The sequence below is a fragment of the Lepidochelys olivacea genome (genome assembly GCF_965140295.1).
Source record: "Lepidochelys olivacea isolate rLepOli2 genome assembly, chromosome: 1".
In the NCBI taxonomy this organism is placed as follows: Eukaryota; Metazoa; Chordata; order Testudines; family Cheloniidae; genus Lepidochelys; species Lepidochelys olivacea.
Genome location: NC_140411.1, coordinates 353,799,827 through 353,818,963, shown reverse-complemented (window position 1 = coordinate 353,818,963; position 19,137 = coordinate 353,799,827). Strand labels below are relative to the sequence as shown.

General features: G+C 62.1%; 1 protein-coding gene across 2 annotated transcripts in view; it reads left to right on the top strand.

Annotated features, from left to right (window-relative positions):
* Positions 1-19,137, top strand: part of CPT1B (carnitine palmitoyltransferase 1B) — a 36,863-nt gene that overhangs the window by 12,907 nt on the left and 4,819 nt on the right. The window contains exons 6-16 of one of the 2 annotated variants that reach the window (XM_084646677.1): positions 3,278-3,415; positions 4,421-4,498; positions 4,773-4,880; positions 5,010-5,094; positions 5,454-5,649; positions 5,926-6,111; positions 7,799-7,904; positions 10,833-10,949; positions 13,927-14,091; positions 14,646-14,780; positions 15,480-15,629. In XM_084646677.1, the coding sequence (XP_084502803.1) occupies positions 3,278-3,415; positions 4,421-4,498; positions 4,773-4,880; positions 5,010-5,094; positions 5,454-5,649; positions 5,926-6,111; positions 7,799-7,904; positions 10,833-10,949; positions 13,927-14,091; positions 14,646-14,780; positions 15,480-15,629 (1,464 nt within the window). Of the gene's footprint in view, positions 1-3,277; positions 3,416-4,420; positions 4,499-4,772; positions 4,881-5,009; positions 5,095-5,453; positions 5,650-5,925; positions 6,112-7,798; positions 7,905-10,832; positions 10,950-13,926; positions 14,092-14,645; positions 14,781-15,476; positions 15,630-19,137 lie in introns of both variants that reach the window. The other variant, XM_084646676.1, reaches the window with a different exon arrangement.

Here is a 19,137-nt window from a genome sequence, read left to right as displayed (position 1 = left end):
GTTCAGCCGCCAGGTGGTGCAGTCAGACTGGAGAGTTCTGGGCGCCGGGGATGGAGGCTGTGCCCAGCCGGACGCTGACCCGAGTGTTACGATTCTGATACCTTCTGCCCGTCAGAGTTGGCAGCAACAAGGGCCGGGTTCAGTATCTAGGGGATCCATTCCAATAACACAATGCAAAACCGGCTCGAACCCCCCTCCCCCAGTGACCTGGGACAAATATATACCACCCCCACTGGGCGCCTCCAAGAGGCAATACTTCCCCTCTCGCAAGCACAGAGTCTGAGTGTAGGAAAAGCCTTTTAATAACAGAGAGAAACAATGTGGCATTATGTTGGGGAAACACCACCAACAGGATTCATAACACAACCCATGAGCAAAAAACCCACCCCAAGCAAATTGGGGCATGCCCTTTTCCCTTTGGTTCTTGAGTCCAGCAATCCAAAATCACCCAAAGTCCCAAAAGTCCAATGACCCAGAAGTCTCTGTCCCTGGTCAGGGCAGCCCCAGAGTTCGAAAGTTTATCTGCAGAGTTTTACCTCCCAACCTGGGTGGAGATTGGGGGGCGGGGGTTTAAGGGGCACCTTACGTGGTCCAAAGCTGTTGGCCCCACCTCTCCATGGGGCCCCGCTCTGCCATGAGCTGCTCCAGGCATCCGACAAACTGCTCTGCCCCACCAGCCACTCTGCTCATCGTCCCGCAAACTGCAGTGCTCTGCTCTGCCAGCCGTCCCACAAACTGCTCTGCTCCACAAGCTGCTTTGCTCACTGTCACGGAGTGTGGGGGAGCCCAGGCCCTGCACCCCCCTTCCTGGGATCCACTGAGACTCTCAGCCAGCCAGTAACACAGAAGGGTCATTGGACCACAGGAACACAGTCCAAAACAGAGCTTGTGGGTACAACCAGGAGCCCTCAATCACGTCCTTCTGGGGGAGCAGGGAGCTTAGACCCCAGCCCTGGGGTTCCCTGCGTTCCTCCACCCAGCCCCAAACTGAAACTAAACCCACCCAGCAGGCTCCCTCCTGCAGCCTCTGTTCACATTCCCGGGCAGAGGTGTCACCTCCCCCTCCCCCTCCTGGCTCAGGTGACAGGCTCTCAGGTCTCCCCTCCCCAGGGCACATTCCCAGGTCAACACTCCCCCCTCCCTGCTGAGTCACATCGTCACACTCACCATCCCACAAACTGCTCCGCCATATATCTTCAGGCTCCCCCACTACTTAACACAACACTCAGCAATTTCAGCTGTTAGTAAGTTTAGCTCTTTTGTGATTTCAGCTTGTAGGAGGAGAGCCCCAGGGCTGGTGCACCATTGGCCCAAAGTGAATTCAGCTCAGCAGCCTGTAACTAGACTCCTAATGGAATCAAAAGTATCTCTGATATTCCACCGTGGAGAGAGGAGAAAGTGCAATTAGCATGTAAGGCCCTCACCGGGGGGGGCCTATACCACCAAATATTAATACCTGTCCCCAGCCTTTCTTCATTCACTGGGTTTTGGAACCCATGACCCCTGCCTAGCGAGTGCCACTTAGTTGATGGTGAGTCCCTCCATCATAACAAAAGGCCAAGTACAGCTCCACTGTCCTTGAGTCACATAATCAGGATAATAACAGTTTATTCCTGCCCCAATAACAGAGAAACTGGGGCTCCTACAGCAGCCAAAGTGACCATCTAGGCGGGGTGGGTACCTATGCAAGTGAGATCGGCCCCTGAAGTTCTTTTCCACAACCCGCCACGACTCGCCACCAGATGTCAGAGTGGAGCTCATCCTGGCTGTGCTCACACAACTCTTCTGTCAAACGATTACAACTGAACAGGGACTTGATGCGGCTCAGAAACTTCCCTCTGCAGAAGAAAAATGCTGCTTGTAGCCGCCGTAACTGAAACGAAACAAGCCCAGACACAGCTCCCTGACCTCATCACATCTCTTTTTAACTCTTCCGTTAGCCGGTTAGCGGTTCACGTTTAACACAGCACTGTCCAGAACTTGCTTTTCTCCCTTCCACTCTGCCCGATTGCGCGCGTCCGGGTCCACACGAGGCTTGACTGGCCAGTTCGTAACTCTGAGACGCGACTGTGTTATTTACACAAACCTCGGCCACACCTGGCCAAGCATCAAAAGGCATTACGGGGTGCGTAAGGTGGCTCTGCGGCCAGTCTCTAGCTGGTACTGGGGCATGGCACCCGCAGGATCTCTGGCTCGTGGGCTCCCCACTGCCAGGGCCTGTTAGAAGAGCTCTGTCCTGGGAAGGAAACGGGCGTGGAGCGGGGCTCCAGTAACGGGGCCAGTCCTGCCTGCGGGCGCAGTGAAGCAGCGAGTGGAGTCGCTCTGACCCTGACGCTGCAGAAGAGCCTGGATGGACTGAAGTGTCTGCACCCAGTGCTGGGAGCAGGGAGACGGGCCAGGAGGGCGAGGAGGCCAGGCGAGGGCCAGCGTAAGGGGGCGCTGGGAGGCTGTGGCTCGTAGCCGGGCTGGCAGGCTGGGGCGGGGGGCAGCAAAGGGGTGAGAGCTCCAGGGAGCTGCAGTTGGACAGCGCAGGATCCTTGGTGCTAGGGCATGGGGAAAGCAGCACAGGACAGACACGCCTGGGGCCATCCGCTGCAGGAGCAGAGTGAGCCAGACCCCCTGGCCTGGCCGTGGGAACCCCTGGATGTCACTCTTGGCTGGGTGGCTGTCTGTAGGGGAACAAATGCAGTCCAGTGGGCACCCTCAGGAGCTCTGCCCTGCAGCGTGGGCACACGGGGGGCAGCGTGGAAACCCCAGTAGGGTTCAGCAAGGCAGACTCCGGAGGGGCTGGCTGGGGGCGTGGGAATGGGAGAAGCCAAACTGGCCTGGAATGAGGTGGGGACATGGCAGCTGAGTGGGGGAGGCCCAGGGAGGGAGCGGCTCTGTTGGGGGGATTCCAGGGCGTGGAAAAGGGAGAAATGGGGGAATCAATGCAGGAAATGTGAAGCCTGGTTTCAAGAAGCGGGTCCTGGCAGGGAGCTGGGGGACTGTCTTCCAGGAGAAGGGCTTCGGGGTGGGGGCAAAGGAGGGCATTGCTTCCTGACGTGGGTGGAGCTGGCTGGGAACTGTCCCCAAGGAAAGGGCTGGGGCATTCAGAACTGCTGCTTGAAGCGGGGCTGGTGAGGGGGCAGCTCAGACCCACAAGGCAGAAATCCTCTCTTTGCTCTGAAACGACGCGAGCACCCGCTCTGAGCCCTGACAGCGGTGCCCCAAGACCATGGAGGGCTGAGACGGTCCCCGCAGGGAGCCCGGACTCAGGCTGGCCGTGTCTCCGCAGTACCTGGAGTCTGTGCGCCCCCTGCTGGAGGATGAGAAGTACCTCAAGATGGAAGCCCTAGCCCAAGCCTTCCAGCAGCACACAGCCCCCAGGCTGCAGAAGTTCCTGGTCCTCAAATCCTGGTGGGCACCCAACTATGTGAGTTCCCCTGTGTCACCGAGTGCCCGGAGCCAGCAGCCCTCCCACTCCACTCTGCACCAGCTCCTGTCTCTCCCGCCTTCTCCCGGGCCCTGCCCAACTCCCCCCCAGCCGGGCTCCAGAGCTGGCGGGCTGCGGGCTCTGGGGTCTGCGGTGCCCAGGCTGGCCCGGTGCGGATGGCAGGGCGGGGGAGCTTGCGGTGGGAGCTCGTGGTGAGCCTGCCTGCTGGCAGGGGCTGGCTCTGCATGGGGGACGGCTGCCCTGGGCTTGCCCCGGCAGTACCCCACCCCATCCTGCCAGCCCCAGGGCAGGAGTGTGGCTCTCAGGCCTGTGACAAAAGGAGCTACAGCCCGTCTGCCTGACACAGCCGCGCGGCTCTGTCTGCCTCGGCTCTGCCTGTGTGCACCAGCGCTGGCCCCACCCAGCTCCTGGCCCCGCCGTGGGCAGCAGCTGCTCCAGCATCAACGCAGTGCGAAGCGAGGACGGTTGGGCCCCCGCCACCCACCCCGCTTGACTGGGAGGGGGCCGGTGGGGAGCCGCGGAGAGGACAAGGATGTCAGAGGCTGGGGAAAGGCTAGCACAGGCTCAGAAGTGGCCGGCTCTGGCTGGCGTCCATGGGAGCCCGCAGGCCCCTCCCAGGCCTAACCAGCATGGCAGCATGCCCAGTCTGTCGCGGTGGGGGGGAAGCAGCAAGACTCAATCCTTGTGAATCAGGGACCCCCGGCCTGCCCCCCTCAGGAGCTTGGGGGCTGCGGGGGGCAGTGCAAGGACACAACTCTGCGTGTTGTTCCCAGCCCCTCTTGCAGGAGGCAGGCACAGCCCAGCGGTCCCAGAAGGGGAGGTGGGAACCTGAGACCAGCCGCTGGGACTTGCCCTGGGGTTTATGCAAGGCAGAGGCAGCATGGAGGAGTCGGGAGGCCCCTGCCAGCCCTGGCCTCTCCCGCAGTCCTTGGCTGCGCTTCCCGCTGGCGGCTGCTCGGGCTCATGGCGCTCTTCCGTTGGCAGGTGAGCGACTGGTGGGAGGAGTTCGTCTACCTGCGCGGACGAGGCCCCATCATGGTCAACAGCAACTACTACGCCATGGTGAGGGCGCAGGGCCGGCGAGGGGGGCGGGGGGCTTCAGCCTGTTCTCTCCAAAGGGCACCCAGTGGAGCGGCCAGAGAGCCTGACCCCCTTCCCCAGAGGGGCCCAGTGTGTGTGGGGGGGTCACCGCTGCTGCCAGGCTGGGGGCTGCAGCTCCCAGCCACCCCTGTACCCCCAGAGCCTGAGCAGTGCCCCCAGCTCAGCCCCAGCCTCCCTCTTCCAGGGGCTCGGCTCGGGGCAGGCTGTGACCCTCCTCTCTCTCCCCATTGCCCAGGATTTCCTGTATGTGACACCCAGCCCCTTGCAGGCAGCCCGGGCTGGCAACACCGTGCACGCCATCCTGCTCTATCGGCGGAAGCTGGACCGCGAGGAGATCCCCCCGGTGAGTGTCGGCTGCCATGCTGGGAGGGGCTGACACGTGGGGGGATGGCCTGAGCGGGGCGGGTGGGCGCTGAGGCTGTGGGGGGCCGGCAGGGACCGTGTGTGAGTCCTCTCTGTGCTGTACTGCTAGGTGAAGGCGCTCGGCATCGTGCCCATGTGCTCCTACCAGATGGAGAGAATGTTCAACACCACCCGCATCCCCGGGATGAAGTCGGGTACGTGGCACGGGGGGAAGGGGGAACAGGAACCCGGAGCGGCTGCTCCCTCTCCCTCTTCCCAGAGCCCGTTTGCCCTGGGCATCGTGGCTCTGTCCCCCCGGAGCCAGGACCCGGAGCTCCTACCCCCCCAGCACAGCGGCTCTGTCCCCCCGGAGCAGCGTCTGGAGCCCGTACCTCTGCGGCTCTGCTCTGCAGCTGGGCTCTTTCCCCGCGCTCCCAGGTGCAGGGCTCCGTGGGCCCTTCATTAACCCCCAAGGGCTGCCCTGCATGCCCGGGCTGGATCCCCGCAGCCTAGTGCCCTGGCTGCAGTGAGCAGTGGAGAAGGTGACTGTGGCCGGTGCGTCTCCTGCCCGCAGACACCCTGCAGCACGTGTTGGAAAGCAAGCACCTGGCCGTCTACCACAAGGGCCGCTTCTACAAGCTGTGGCTGTACCAGGGCGGGAAGCTGCTGAAGCCGCGGGACCTGGAGCTGCAGTTCCAGAGGATTCTGGACGACCCGTCGCCCCCGCAGCCTGGGGAGGAGAAGCTGGCGGCCCTCACTGCTGGAGAAAGGCGGGTACCCAAGGAGTCAATGCCAGGGGCTGGTGAATGGGGCACTGTCAGCCTTGGGGATCCAATGCTGGGAGGTACTGGCCCAGCGAGCTGCAGATGGGCATCACCAGCTGGGAGACCGCCCAAGTGCGGGCATGGCTTAGGGCGGGGAGGGGACCTGGGCCTGGCCGGTGGTGGAAGGGAGGAATGCCAGGGGGGACGCATCAGGATCCTGGCATGGGTCTGCCCCAGCCTCTTGATCGGCCTCAGTAATATGCCCCCCTCCCATCTGGCCAGGGTCCCGTGGGCCGAGGCCCGGGCCCGGTTCTTCAGCCAAGGGAAGAACAAGGTGTCGCTGGACGCCATCGAGCGGGCTGCCTTCTTCCTGGCGCTGGATGAGGAGGCGCAGGGGTACGAGCGGGACAGGGAGGATAGCATGGACAGCTACGGCAAGTCCTTGCTGCATGGCCGCTGCTACGACAGGTAGGGGACAGCACCACCATCCCGCACCTCCACCCTGGCCCTGTCCTGGGCACCGGCCTCCCCAGCCTTGACTCCAGCCTCTTCCCGTCACTGCATCCCTCCCCGTTCCCTCGCACGCCCGTGCCAGCCGCGGGTCTCGCGCCGTGTCCCCCGCCCCCTTGTGATCCCCACCGTGCCAGCCACGGGTCTCGCGCCGTGTCCCCCACCCCCTTGTGATCCCCACCGTGCCAGCCGCGGGTCTCGCGCCGTGTCCCCCACCCCCTTGTGATCCCCCCCGTGCCAGCCGCGGGTCTCGCGCCATGTCCCCCGCCCCCTTGTGATCTCCCCCGTGCCAGCTGTGAATGTCTCACACAGTGTCCCCCGCCCCCTTGTGATCCCCCCCATGCCAGCCACGGGTCTCGCGCCGTGTCCCCCGCCCCCTTGTGATCCCCCCTATGCCAGCCACGGGTCTCGCGCCGTGTCCCCTGCCCCCCTTGTGATCCCTCCCATGCCAGCTGTGAATGTCTCACCCCATGTCCCCCGCCTCCTTGTGATCTCCCCCGTGCCAGCCGCGGGTCTCGCGCCGTGTCCCCCGCCCCCTTGTGATCCCCCCCGTGCCAGCCACGAGTCTCGCGCCGTGTCCCCCGCCCCCTTGTGATCCCCCCGTGCCAGCCACGAGTCTCGCGCCGTGTCCCCCGCCCCCTTGTGATCCCCCCGTGCCAGCCACGGGTCTCGCGCCATGTCCCCCGCCCCCTTGCGATCTCCCCCGTGCCAGCCGCGGGTCTCGCGCCGTGTCCCCTGCCCCCTTGTGATCCCCCCATGCCAGCTGTGAATGTCTCACCCCATGTCCCCCGCCTCCTTGTGATCCCCCCCGTGCCAGCCGCGGGTCTCGCGCCGTGTCCCCCGCCCCCTTGTGATCCCCCCGTGCCAGCTATGGGTCTCTCGCCATGTCCCCCGCCCCCTTGTGATCCCCCCCGTGCCAGCCACGAGTCTCGCGCCGTGTCCCCCGCCCCCTTGTGATCCCCCCGTGCCAGCCACGGGTCTCGCGCCATGTCCCCCGCCCCCTTGCGATCTCCCCCGTGCCAGCCGCGGGTCTCGCGCCGTGTCCCCCGCCCCCTTGTGATCCCCCCCGTGCCAGCCACGGGTCTCGCGCCGTGTCCCCTGCCCCCTTGTGATCCCCCCGTGCCAGCCACGGGTCTCGCGCCATGTCCCCTGCCCCCTTGCGATCTCCCCTGTGCCAGCCACGGGTCTCGCGCCGTGTCCCCCGCCCCCTTGTGATCCCCCCCGTGCCAGCCACGGGTCTCGCGCCGTGTCCCCCGCCCCCTTGTGATCCCCCCCGTGCCAGCCGCGGGTCTCGCGCTGTGTCCCCCGCCCCCTTGTGATCCCCCCCGTGCCAGCCACGGGTCTTGCGCCGTGTCCCCTGCCCCCTTGTGATCTCCCCGGGCCAGCCATGGGTGTCTCAGGCTGTGTCCCGGCCCAGTGCCAGCCATGTGCATCTCACAAGATGCCCTCCACCCTCTCACTGGCCACTGTGTGTAACTCATGCCATGTCCTCAGTGGCCTCGCGCCCGCCAGTGCCAGCCAGGTGTGCCCCTCCTCCCCTTCCCCCCATGCCAGTTGTGTGCATCTCACGCTGTGTCCCTGCCCCTTGCACTCTCCCCCGTCTCAGCGTCTGCCAAGGATGTCTCATGCTGCTCCCCTCCCCCAGGTGGTTCGATAAATCCTTCACCCTGGTTGTGTATAAGAATGGCAAAGTGGGCACCAACGCGGAGCACTCATGGGCCGACGCGCCCATCATCGGGCATCTCTGGGAGGTAATGGAACGGGGAGAAGGGGACCATCCATGGCCCGCCTGGGGCAGGGGCCAAGATCCCACCCTCAGTTCAGAGAGGATAGTGCCAGGAGATGCTGTTTCAGGGTGTTCATCTGCAGGCGGGTCTGAGCCCTGGTGATGCGGGGGTGATGCCAGCGGGTATGTGGGCACAGAGACAGGAGGTTTTGTGAGTTCCCAGTGCAGGGGTGATGCCAGGGGGTACATGGGCAGAGGGTCTGGCTCTGTGGGCAGAGGGATTTGAGTTCTTGGCCCCAGGGTTGTGTGGACACCCCCAGGAGGGTTCATGAGTTCCCAGCCCTTGGGGTGCAAGGGTGGTGCCGGGGGTACATGGGCACAGGGTGTGACGATGTGACGCAGCAGCAGTCTGACCCCTCCCAGCCCGGTCAGGCCCCAGGGCCCACGCTGCGTCCCCCGGGCAGCTTCCCTCAGGGACAGGGATCGGGTCATCCAAGCGATCCCTCTCCTCCAGCTGGGCAATCAGCTGTTCCTTGGTGGACCTCCCGATGCGCAGCCCCCTCTGCCTGCACAGCTCCACCAGGTCGCTCTTCAGGCGTTTAGCGTACATCTCCCTGCTGGCCACTCGCAGGCCGGGCAGCTTCCCACGGTTTCCAGGAAAAGCCCTTAGTGTGCCAGTCCTTCTCGAGGTCACCACCTCTTTGCCAGGGTCGAGCTGCAGATTCCTCCGCCCCTGGGACCGCTCGCTGCAATCCCCCGGGGGACCCTGTTACTGCAACAGTCCTTCTCTCTGGTCACACACTCCCAGGGGTTAACCGCCCCCCGAAACCGTCTCTCTCTGGATCTTCAGCACGCCTGGTCCCCGTCAATTCCCCTTCGTTTTACTGTTCCCCAGTCACTTACTGCAGGAAGCGCCGTTCACGGGGTGCAGTAGATCCCACCGCTGCCACCAGTTGTCACGGAGTGTGGGGGAGTCCAGGCCCTGCACCCCTCTTCCTGGGATCCACTGAGACTCTCAGCCAGCCAGTAAAACAGAAGGTTTATTGGACAACAGGAACACAGTCCAAAACAGAGCTTGTGGGTACAACCAGGACCCCTCAGTCACGTCCTTCTGGGGGAGCAGGGAGCTTAGACCCCAGCCCTGGGGTTCCCTGTGTTCCTCTCCCCAGCCCCAAACTGAAACTAAACCCACCCAGCAGGTTCCCTCCTGCAGCCTCTCTTCACATTCCTGGGCAGAGGTGTCACCTCCCCCTCCCCCTCCTGGCTCAGGTGACAGGTTCTCAGGTCTCCCCTCCCCAGGGCACATTCCCAGGTCAACACTTCCCCCTCCCTGCTGAGTCACATCGTCACACAGGGATAGGAGGGGCTGTGGGTTCCCGTCCCCAGGGGGGTGTCGTGTGGACGTGGGCCCAGGGACAGGAGGGTCTGTGGGTTCCCGGCCCCAGGGGGGTGTCGTGTGGACGTGGGCCCAGGGACAGGAGGGTCTGTGGGTTCCCGGCCCCAGGGGGGTGTCGTGTGGACGTGGGCCCAGGGACAGGAGGGTCTGTGGGTTCCCGGCCCCAGGGGGGTGTCGTGTGGACGTGGGCCCAGGGACAGGAGGGTCTGTGGGTTCCCGGCCCCAGGGGGGTGTCGTGTGGACGTGGGCCCAGGGACAGGAGGGTCTGTGGGTTCCCGGCCCCAGGGGGGTGTCGTGTGGACGTGGGCCCAGGGACAGGAGGGTCTGTGGGTTCCCGTCCCCAGAGGGGGTGTCGGGGGGACGTGGGCCCAGGGACAGGAGGGGCTGTGGGTTCCCGGCCCCAGGGGGGTGTCGTGTGGACGTGGGCACAGGGACAGGAGGGTCTGTGGGTTCCCGTCCCCATGGGGAGTATCGGGGGGACGTGGGCACAGGGACAGGAGGGGCTGTGGGTTCCTGTCTCCGGGGGGGTGTCAGGGGGATGTGGGCACAGGGACAGGAGGAGCTGTGGGTTCCCGGCCCCAGGGGGGTGTCGTGTGGACGTGGGCACAGGGACAGGAGGGGCTGTGGGTTCCCGTCCCCATGGGGAGTATCGGGGGGACGTGGGCACAGGGACAGGAGGGGCTGTGGGTTCCTGTCTCCGGGGGGGTGTCAGGGGGATGTGGGCACAGGGACAGGAGGAGCTGTGGGTTCCCGGCCCCAGGGGGGTGTCGTGTGGACGTGGGCACAGGGACAGGAGGGTCTGTGGGTTCCCGTCCCCATGGGGAGTATCGGGGGGACGTGGGCACAGGGACAGGAGGGGCTGTGGGTTCCTGTCTCCGGGGGGGTGTCAGGGGGATGTGGGCACAGGGACAGGAGGAGCTGTGGGTTCCCGGCCCCAGGGGGGTGTCGTGTGGACGTGGGCACAGGGACAGGAGGGGCTGTGGGTTCCCGTCCCCAGGGGGGTGTCGTGTGGACGTGGGCCCAGGGACAGGAGGGTCTGTGGGTTCCCGTCCCCAGGGGGGTGTCGTGTGGACGTGGGCCCAGGGACAGGAGGGTCTGTGGGTTCCCGTCCCCAGGGGGGGTGTCGGGGGGACGTGGGCCCAGGGACAGGAGGGGCTGTGGGTTCCCGGCCCCAGGGGGGTGTCGTGTGGACGTAGGCCCAGGGACAGGAGGGTCTGTGGGTTCCCGTCCCCAGAGGGGGTGTCGGGGGGACGTGGGCCCAGGGACAGGAGGGGCTGTGGGTTCCCGTCCCCAGGGGGGGTGTCGGGGGGACGTGGGCCCAGGGACAGGAGGGGCTGTGGGTTCCCGGCCCCAGGGGGGTGTCGTGTGGACGTAGGCCCAGGGACAGGAGGGTCTGTGGGTTCCCGTCCCCAGAGGGGGTGTCGGGGGGACGTGGGCCCAGGGACAGGAGGGGCTGTGGGTTCCTGGCCCCAGGGGTGCGGGGGGGTTTTCCTGACTCACACAGGCCTCTCCCTGTCCCCCTCCCCCTCCCGCTCCCCCTCCTTGTCTTCTTTGCAGTTCATGCTGGGGACAGACATCTTCCACCTGGGCTACAGCGAGGGGGGGCACTGCTGTGGGGAGCCCAGCCCAGCCCTGGCCCCTCCCCAGAGGCTGCAGTGGGACATTCCAGAGGAGGTAGGTTTAGGCCAGCAGCAAGCAAGGGAGATTCCTTTCCCCCAAGCCCGCCTGGGCTCAGCAGACCCCCTTTGCCCCAAGCAGGAGGGAGCTGTGAGTAGGGCGCTGGCTCCCCGGCTCTGCCAGAGCCCGGATTCATTGCCCCCCAGGCCTCTCTACTCTCCCTGCCTTGGGGGTAGATTTGTTATGGGCAGTGCAGGTAGCAACACCTACAGATAAGGCTGCCGGACGCTTCCCATTGCCAGAGCCTGTTTTCAGCTGCTTATAATTTTACCAAACTTCAAGCCTTGGGCTGGAATTTCCCCGGCCGGGTGTCTGCCTCGGGCTGAATTCTTCTAGAAAAAGGTAAGAAAAAACAGGTGGGCTGTTCCCAAGGGTGGGACTGGGGAAAGGATGTTATTTGTCGGGTCCATATGAAACATTCCGAGAACTGCTTTGTTGTTTTGGAGCAGAGCCTGGGGTGACCCTGCGTCAGGCGCCTCGTGTCATCCCAGTGCAGATCCCCCGTTCGGGACCTCTGAAAATCTCCGTTTGCACACGCTCAGTGGAGACTGGCAGCTGAATTCTCCCAGGTTCTGTCTGCACTGAGCACACTCCCTCTCCTCACCGCTCCAGAGCGTGACCGGACTGTGTACGTATCCCGGATCCGCAGGACTGGTGCTGTGCCCCACTGCCGGCACTGTCTCTAGGAGGAGCTCATCCGTGGGCCAGACCCCCAGGGCCTCTCGCTTCCTCCAGGGCGAGCCATGCAGTCTCAGCGCCTTGGACTGGACCTCTGGGGCTCCAGCTGTCCTGCTTCACACCACGAGCTCAGTCCCTGATGGAGCCTTGTCCCGGAGACAGACCCTGCTGGAGACTTGTCCGCTCCTCAGGGATTAAAGCACCGCGCCCAGCATTTGCATTGACACCCACACCGCTCTGTCAGAACAGCTGGGTTTATCAGTCACCTAGCACTCAGCCTAGGGCATCCTCAGGCCAGCACAGAGAGAGGCAGGTGAAAGCAGAGACCTCCTGGTTAGCCCAGAGCCCAGCCCAGCTGTGGTGAGCCCCACTCTTCAGGCTCTTCAGTCATTTCCAGGGCAGAGCCAAGATTCCTGCCAGCAGCCAGCTCCTATTCGCCCTTCCCAGCTGGGAAACCCGGCTCCCCGTGGGGCGCCGTGTCCTGGGGCCTGGGCCTGGGCCTGCCACTACCTTCTCAGATTCTCCACTGGTACGGGGTCAGTCCTTTGTAATGACCCATTCAGGGTCAGACAGCCAGGCCACATTCCCACCCACATCTCATAGCCTGCCCTGAGAGCCAACAGTCCTTCCCCCCTTGGGGAGCCATGCAAAATGTAGGGGAAACAGAGGCACACACAGGAGTCATAACAGCATTGCAAAAAATCCCTGCGTCGTCACATCTCCTTCCCCTCACGACCGCACTGGGCAGGGTCATTTTAACCAGTGACCGGGGAAGTCCAGGGACCCCGTTTCACAGAAAGCACCAGCCAGAACGTCTGCAAGCCGTGAACGACGGCCACAGCGCAGTCCTGGAGGGTCAGGCGCCTTTCATGTAACGTAGCCAGGCCGCGGAGCCTGGTCAGGACAAACAGTAAAGCGCCACCCGAACACATATGGCTGAAGAGCCCCATGGCCAGGCATTCCTCCTCTATGGCCGCATGGTTCTGCTTCCCGGGGAATAGCTTTCTGCTCAGGGTTACAGTTGGGTGCCTCTCCCCTTTAGTATCGGCCTGCATCAGCACCGCCCTGTGTCTGAGGCATCTGTGAACACCAGGAAGGGTCTGTCAAAGTCTGGGTTTGCCCAAGCTGGACCCCGGCTTAGAGCCTCCTTCAGAGCGCAGAGACCCCCTGGCCCTGCTCGGTCCAGACCACCCTGTCTGTACAGCTGCTAGAGAGCTAACGGGGGCACAAACCTCTGGTAGTGCCCCGCCATCCCAGTGGAGGCCTGGGCCTGTTTCTTGGTCTGGGGAGCAGGCCAATCTCTGAGCGCCCCCACCTTGGCCAGCTCTGGCCTTACGCGGCCGCTTCCTATCTTGTGGCCCAGGTACGACATCTCGGCCATCCCCACCTTACACTTTTCCACCTTTACAGTCAGTCCTGCCTCCTGGATTCACACGCATTAGCATATTTCCATGACATTATGGAGTGCAACGTCACAGTCACCATCTTTTCTTACCTCCCCATCCCAGAGGAGACGTTAACTCCTTCACCCCCATGGGCTAACAATACAAAGTGAGGGGGAACTGAGTCACGCCTATGTCCACAAAAATATTACAAGGAAGCCCAGGTTCTCCGCAGCGCTGATGTAATTAACTACTGGATCATAACACATATGCACAAGGGGAGGGTGAAGGCACCAGGCAACCTTCGTTCTGGCATTTTCTAACTCTTGAGGGCTTGGCTTTGCCATGCTAATGTTCTTCTAATTTCGTTTTGTGTGTGTAATTCTGTCTGCTTCTGATGGCTCTTCCCTCCTCTGCCAGTGGGGGTCAGCAGCCCTGGTGTTGTATGGATTGGGCACCCCGAGCTCTAGGTGGTGCCCTGAGGGGCTGGGGGACTGAGGCCTGGGCAGTGGAAGGGATAACCCAGGAGGCAGTGAGGGAACCCTCCCCCCCACCCGCCCACCTCAGCCGTTGTGCTCCGGGAAGGGTGACCTGGACTGGAGCATGACGGGGTCTGTGTCCTGCCTGGGGAGCAGCCCCTGCCCACATTGGGTCACCGACCGTGGCCCAGCCGAGCTCCCCAGCTGCTCCTCTCCCTGACTCTCTGCCTGGCCCAGACAGACATTGCTAGTGGAATTGCCCTGAGAAAGCTCTGGGTTAAATCCCAGGGAGAAGGTTTGTGAGCTGCAGTCCGGGAGCCCAGAGAGGCCCTGCGAGATCCCCCACTCCCAACATTCCCTGTCCCCGTTAGCACGATAGCCCAGCTCGGGCCCCCACGTGCTAGCCAGGAGGGCATTAGCCGGTGCTCTCTGCAGTGCAGGAAGGTTATCGACAGTTCCTACCGCGTGGCCAAGGCACTGGCAGACGACGTCGATTTCCACGTTTTCCCATTCACCAACTTCGGGAAGGGCCTGATCAAGCGATTCAAGATCAGCCCCGACGCCTTCATCCAGATCTCGCTGCAGCTGGCTCACTTCAGGGTAAGAGCCGCCCCGTGGCCCCATCTGTCTCTCCCTTTCCCTGCATCCATGGCTGTCTCTGTCTCTGGCACCCACAGAGGTGGGTGCAGCTGGCTCGCCATTTTACTGTCATCCTACCAATAACTGGGGTGTTTCTTAAGGCCCCAGCTCCGGGAGTCCTGGGGGCGGCAGAGTCTCGGCTGTTTCTAGCCCTCGTGGCTGCAGAGGAAAGGTTGACCATGTAAAGCCCGCGTGACCCCGTCGGCTCAGACCCGGGCAGCAAAGAGCAGCTCCCAGTGCGCGAGTTACAGTCTGGGGACTGTTTGGGACCGGCAATGGTGCCGGTGGCTTGTCCGGCTCTGGCGCTGGGCTGCTCCCTCCCTGCAGCCCTCCCGGTCCCCACTGGCAGGGCGCGAGCAAAGGGCTGAGGGGAGCCTCTCGGCCAGGCCCTGTGCGCTGCTCTGCTGGGGCTCCCCCGTGGGCACGAGGGGCAGGTCGCGCTCCTCATTCGCCCCCTCCTCCATGCCCCCTCCTACCCCCCGTCCCCAGCTCTGACCTGCCCCGTCTCCTTCCAGGACAAGGGCAGCTTCTGTCTCACCTACGAGGCATCCATGACGCGCCTCTTCCGGGAGGGCAGGACCGAGACAGTGAGATCGTGCACCAGGGAGTCCACGGCGTTCGTGCGGAGCATGATGGACCCGGCCCGGGGTGTGAGTGTGACCCAGCCAGGCCCAGCCCCTGCCCCCCAGCCAGGCCCAGGGTCCCCCTGCGTCCCCCCCAGCCAGGCCCAGCCCGCACCCCCTAGCCAGGCCCAGGGTCCCCCTGCGTCACCCAGCCAGGCCCAGCCACCTCACCCCGCCTCCCTCCAATCAGGCCCTTCCCCCCACCCGCATCCCCCCAAGCCAGGCCCAGGGCCCCCCATGTGTCCTCTCAGCCAGGCCCAGTCCCCTCCCCCTGCCCCCCCCACCAGTCCCAGGGCCCCCCCTGCTTCCCCTCCAGCTGGAGCCAGGGCCCTCCTGGGCCCCCAACAGCCAGGCCCAGGGCTCCCCCTGTATCCCCCCAGAGAGGCCCAGGGCCTACCCCCCCGCCCCTCCTACCCCCCCACTGCTGGGCTAAGCAAGGGTCCTTCCCCCCTATGCTGTGCACTATTCTCTGGACACTATGCTTCTTCCACTGCGTCCAGTGGGTCCCATGGGGCTGGTAAGGGGGTGCTCTCCCCAGGGCAGGGCACATAGAAGACACCCCCTAGAGCCAGTGCACTCAGTCAGAGCCCTTGGTGGAGGGGGAGAGGGACACAGGGAGCTGCAATAGGCCAGGGTCGAGTGCCCAGCCCGTGCCCCATGGAGGGGAAGCTCCTGGCCCCTGTGTCCTGGCTCTGCCCTGAGTGCGCCCCTTTCTCGCTGCAGCAGCTGGAGCGTCTGCAGCTCTTACAGGTGGCAGCAGAGAAGCACCAACACATGTACCGGCTGGCCATGACGGGCGCCGGCATTGACCGACACCTCTTCTGCCTCTATGTGGTCTCCAGGTACCTGCGGGTGGAGTCGCCCTTCCTGGCACAGGTGAGGATTCCCTAGGCCACAGCCTGCTGGGATGGGAATGCACCGGGACAGGGCAGCAGGGGCTGTACAGACAGGCAGGGTACGGCTGCTCCAGCCCTGCTTGCCCTGTGCCTCCCAAACGGTGCCAAGTAACCATGGCCCCTGCCAGTGCCGTCTGCTGCCCGCACGGGGGCCTGTGGTGATCTGCCTTCCACCTGTTCCCAGCTTCGAACTCGGAGTCCGGGCAGACGTGATCTCCAGGCCTGGTTCCAGCCCTGAGCGGGAGAGAGGGTATGGCAATGGAGAAAGGAACAGCAGAGGGGAGCGGAAGGGACATTAAGAGGAAAGATAGTTGCCCTGCCAGTGACCCTAGCAGCCAGGTAGGCGACACCGGCACCAGAATGACTGTGCCCAGCTGGGGGAGGAATCTGAGCGAAGCCAAGCAGAAACAACTAAGATGTCTGACTCCAAAGCAAGGAGCCTGGGTAACCAGGTGGACGAGGTAGAACGGCTGTGCAGGCGGTGAAAGCAGGTATTCTAGGGGTAACAGAAACAAGGGGGAATAGTCGTCATGAGTAAGGCTAAGATTTCGTCATGGATATTTTTAGTAAAAGTCACGGACAGGTCACGGGCAAAAAAGAAAAATTCACAGACGCTGTGACCTGTCCGTGACTTTTACGAAAAATATCCCTGACAAAACGGGTGAGGGGATCTGCGGGTCCCCTCAGTGTCTGTGGAGCAGCTGCACAGGGGCTAGGAGCCGCCTGCAGCAGCTGGGGGCTACGAAGTACCCTGCCAATGGCAGCTCCGGGGGTCCCCTGCTGCCCGCGGGGGCCGGGAGCTGTGGGGTGCCCCCGTCTCCCATGTTGGCCAGGAGTTGTGGGGTACTCCGTTGGTGGCGGTCCAGGAGCTCGGGGGTTCCTCCACTGCCCGTGGCAGCCGGGGGCTTGGGTATTCTTCCCAGACAAGGTCAGCTCCCAGACGGCTGCACCGGGCAGCACAGCATGGGGAGGAGGGGACCAGCCCTCTGTGGAGAAAGAAGTGGTTCGGGACTATTTAGAAAAGCTGGACCTGCACAAGTCCATGGGGCCGCATGCGCTGCATCTGAGAGTGCTAAAGGAGTTGGCGGATGTGATTGCAGAGCCATTGGCCATTATCTTTGAAAACTCGTGGCGATCGGGGGAGGTCCCAAACTACTGGAAAAAGGCAAATATAGTGCCCATCTTTAAAAAAGGGAAGGAGGAGGATCCGGGGAACTACAGACTGGTCAGCCTCACCTCTGTCCTTGAAAAAATCATGGAGCAGGTCCTCAAGGAATCCATTTTGAAGCACTTGGAGGAGAGGAAGGTGATCAGGAACAGTCAACATGGATTCACCAAGGGCAAGTCAAGCCTGACCAACCTGATTGCCTTCTGTGATGAGATAACTGGCTCTGTGGATGAGGGGAAAGCAGTGGACGTGTTGTTCCTTGACTTTAGCAAAGCTTTTGACACGGTCTCCCACAAAAACAACAAGGAGTCCAGTGGCACCTTAAAGACTAACAGGTTTATTTGGGCATAAGCTTTCATGGGTGAAAAACCCACTTCTTCAGATGCATGGAGTGAAAATTACAGATACAGGCATAAATATACTGACACATGAAGAGAAGGGAGTTACCTTACCAGTGGAGAGCTAGTGCTGACAAGGCCAATTCAGTCAGGGTGGATGTGGTCCACTCCCAATAATTGATGAGGAGGTGTTAATACCAAGAGAGGGAAAATTGCTTTTGTAGTGAGCCAGCCACTCCCAGGCCCTATTCAAACCCAGACTGATGGTGTTAAGTTTGCAAATGAATTTTAGTTCTGCTGTTTCTCTTTGAAGTCTGTTTCTGAAGTTTTTTTGTTCAAGTACAGCTACTTTCAAATCTGTTATTGAGTGTCCAGAGAGATTGAAGTGTTCTCCGACTGGCTTTTGTGTGTTACCACTCCTGCAAATACTCACCAGCAACTACACGCCACAGAAACACTAACCCAGGAACCAAGCCCTGTAGCAAACCCCGTTGCCAACTCTGTCCCCATATCTACTCTAGCAACACAGGTGTTTGAGGTGGGACTAGGTGACTTCCTGAGGTCTCTTCCAACCCTAATCTTTTATGATTCTATGATTCCCCCACTGCCCACCGCAGCCGAGGGCTCGGGGGCCCTCTGCCAGGGACTCGGGGATTCTCCCGCCACCCACGGTGGCTGGGGGATCAGGGATTCCCATGCTGCCTGTGGTGGCCGGACCTCAGGGGTTTCCCTGCTGGTGGCCGGGGGTCCTCTGCCGGTGGGGGTTTGAGGGTTCCCCCATTGCCCGCAGGCGCCAGGGACTCAGGGGTTCCCCCACCGTCTGCAGCAGCTTGGAGCTCTGGGGGCCGCCAGAGGTGCTGGGGGTACCCCACAGCTCCCTGCCTCCGCTGGGGGTGGGGGACCATGCAGCTCCCGACCACCGCAGGCTGAGGTCACGGAGGTCACTGGAAGTCATGGATTCTGTGACTTCCGTGGCTAAATCGTAGCCTTAGTCATGAGTGGAGCACAGGTATTGATGGGCACGTGCTGTTCAGCAGAGGCAGAAACAAAGGCAAAGGTGGTGGAGTGGCACTGCGTGTTGATGATGAGTAGGCTGTAAAGAAATGGTGGAGTGAGTACCACAGAGTCGAGGTACAGACCGGAGGACAAGCGCTACTAATAATGGCAGAGCCCAGATATTCCTGGCTGTGGTGGCTGACAGGTGTCTTCACCAGGTACTCACTGAACCCACAAGAGGTGATGCCATTGTAGATTTTGTACTGGGAGGTGGCTCACGGAAGAGCTGGTTGCAGGGGACGACCTGCGTTCGAGTGATCACAAGCTAATTCATCTTAAACTAAATGGAAGGATAAGCAAAAATAGATCTGCAGCCAGGGTCCTTGATTTCAGAAGATCAAGCTCTAAAAATATGAAGGGAATGAGTCAGGGAAGTGGACTGGACTGAAGAATTCAAGGATCTGAATGTGCAGGAGACCTGGAATCACTTTAAATCAAAGTTGCAGAAGCTCTCTGAAGCCTGCATCCCAAGCAAGGGGAAAACATTCGTAGGGAAGAGTTGCAGACCAAGCATCTCAAACAGGTGATTAGAGAAAGCTGAAAGCTTACAAGGCGTGGAAGAAGGGAGGGATCAGCAAGGAAAGCTGCCTCTTGGAGGTCAGGAAGTGTAGGGATAAAGTGAGAACTGCCAGCAGCCAAGTAGAGCTGGACCCTGCAAAGGGAATTAAAACTGATAGTAAAAGGTTCTCAAGCCATATAAATAAAAAAAAAACAAGGGAAGAAGAAGTGGGACCGCTAAGCACTGAGGATGGGGTGGAGATTAAAGAGAATCTAGGCCTGGCCCAACACCTAACAAATACTTTGCCTCTGTTTTTAATGACGGTAATGAAGAGCTTAGGGGCAGTGGCAGGCTGGCTAATGGGAGGGAGGATATGGAAGTAGAAATTACCACATCCGAGGTGGAAGTCAAATGCAAACTGCTTCAT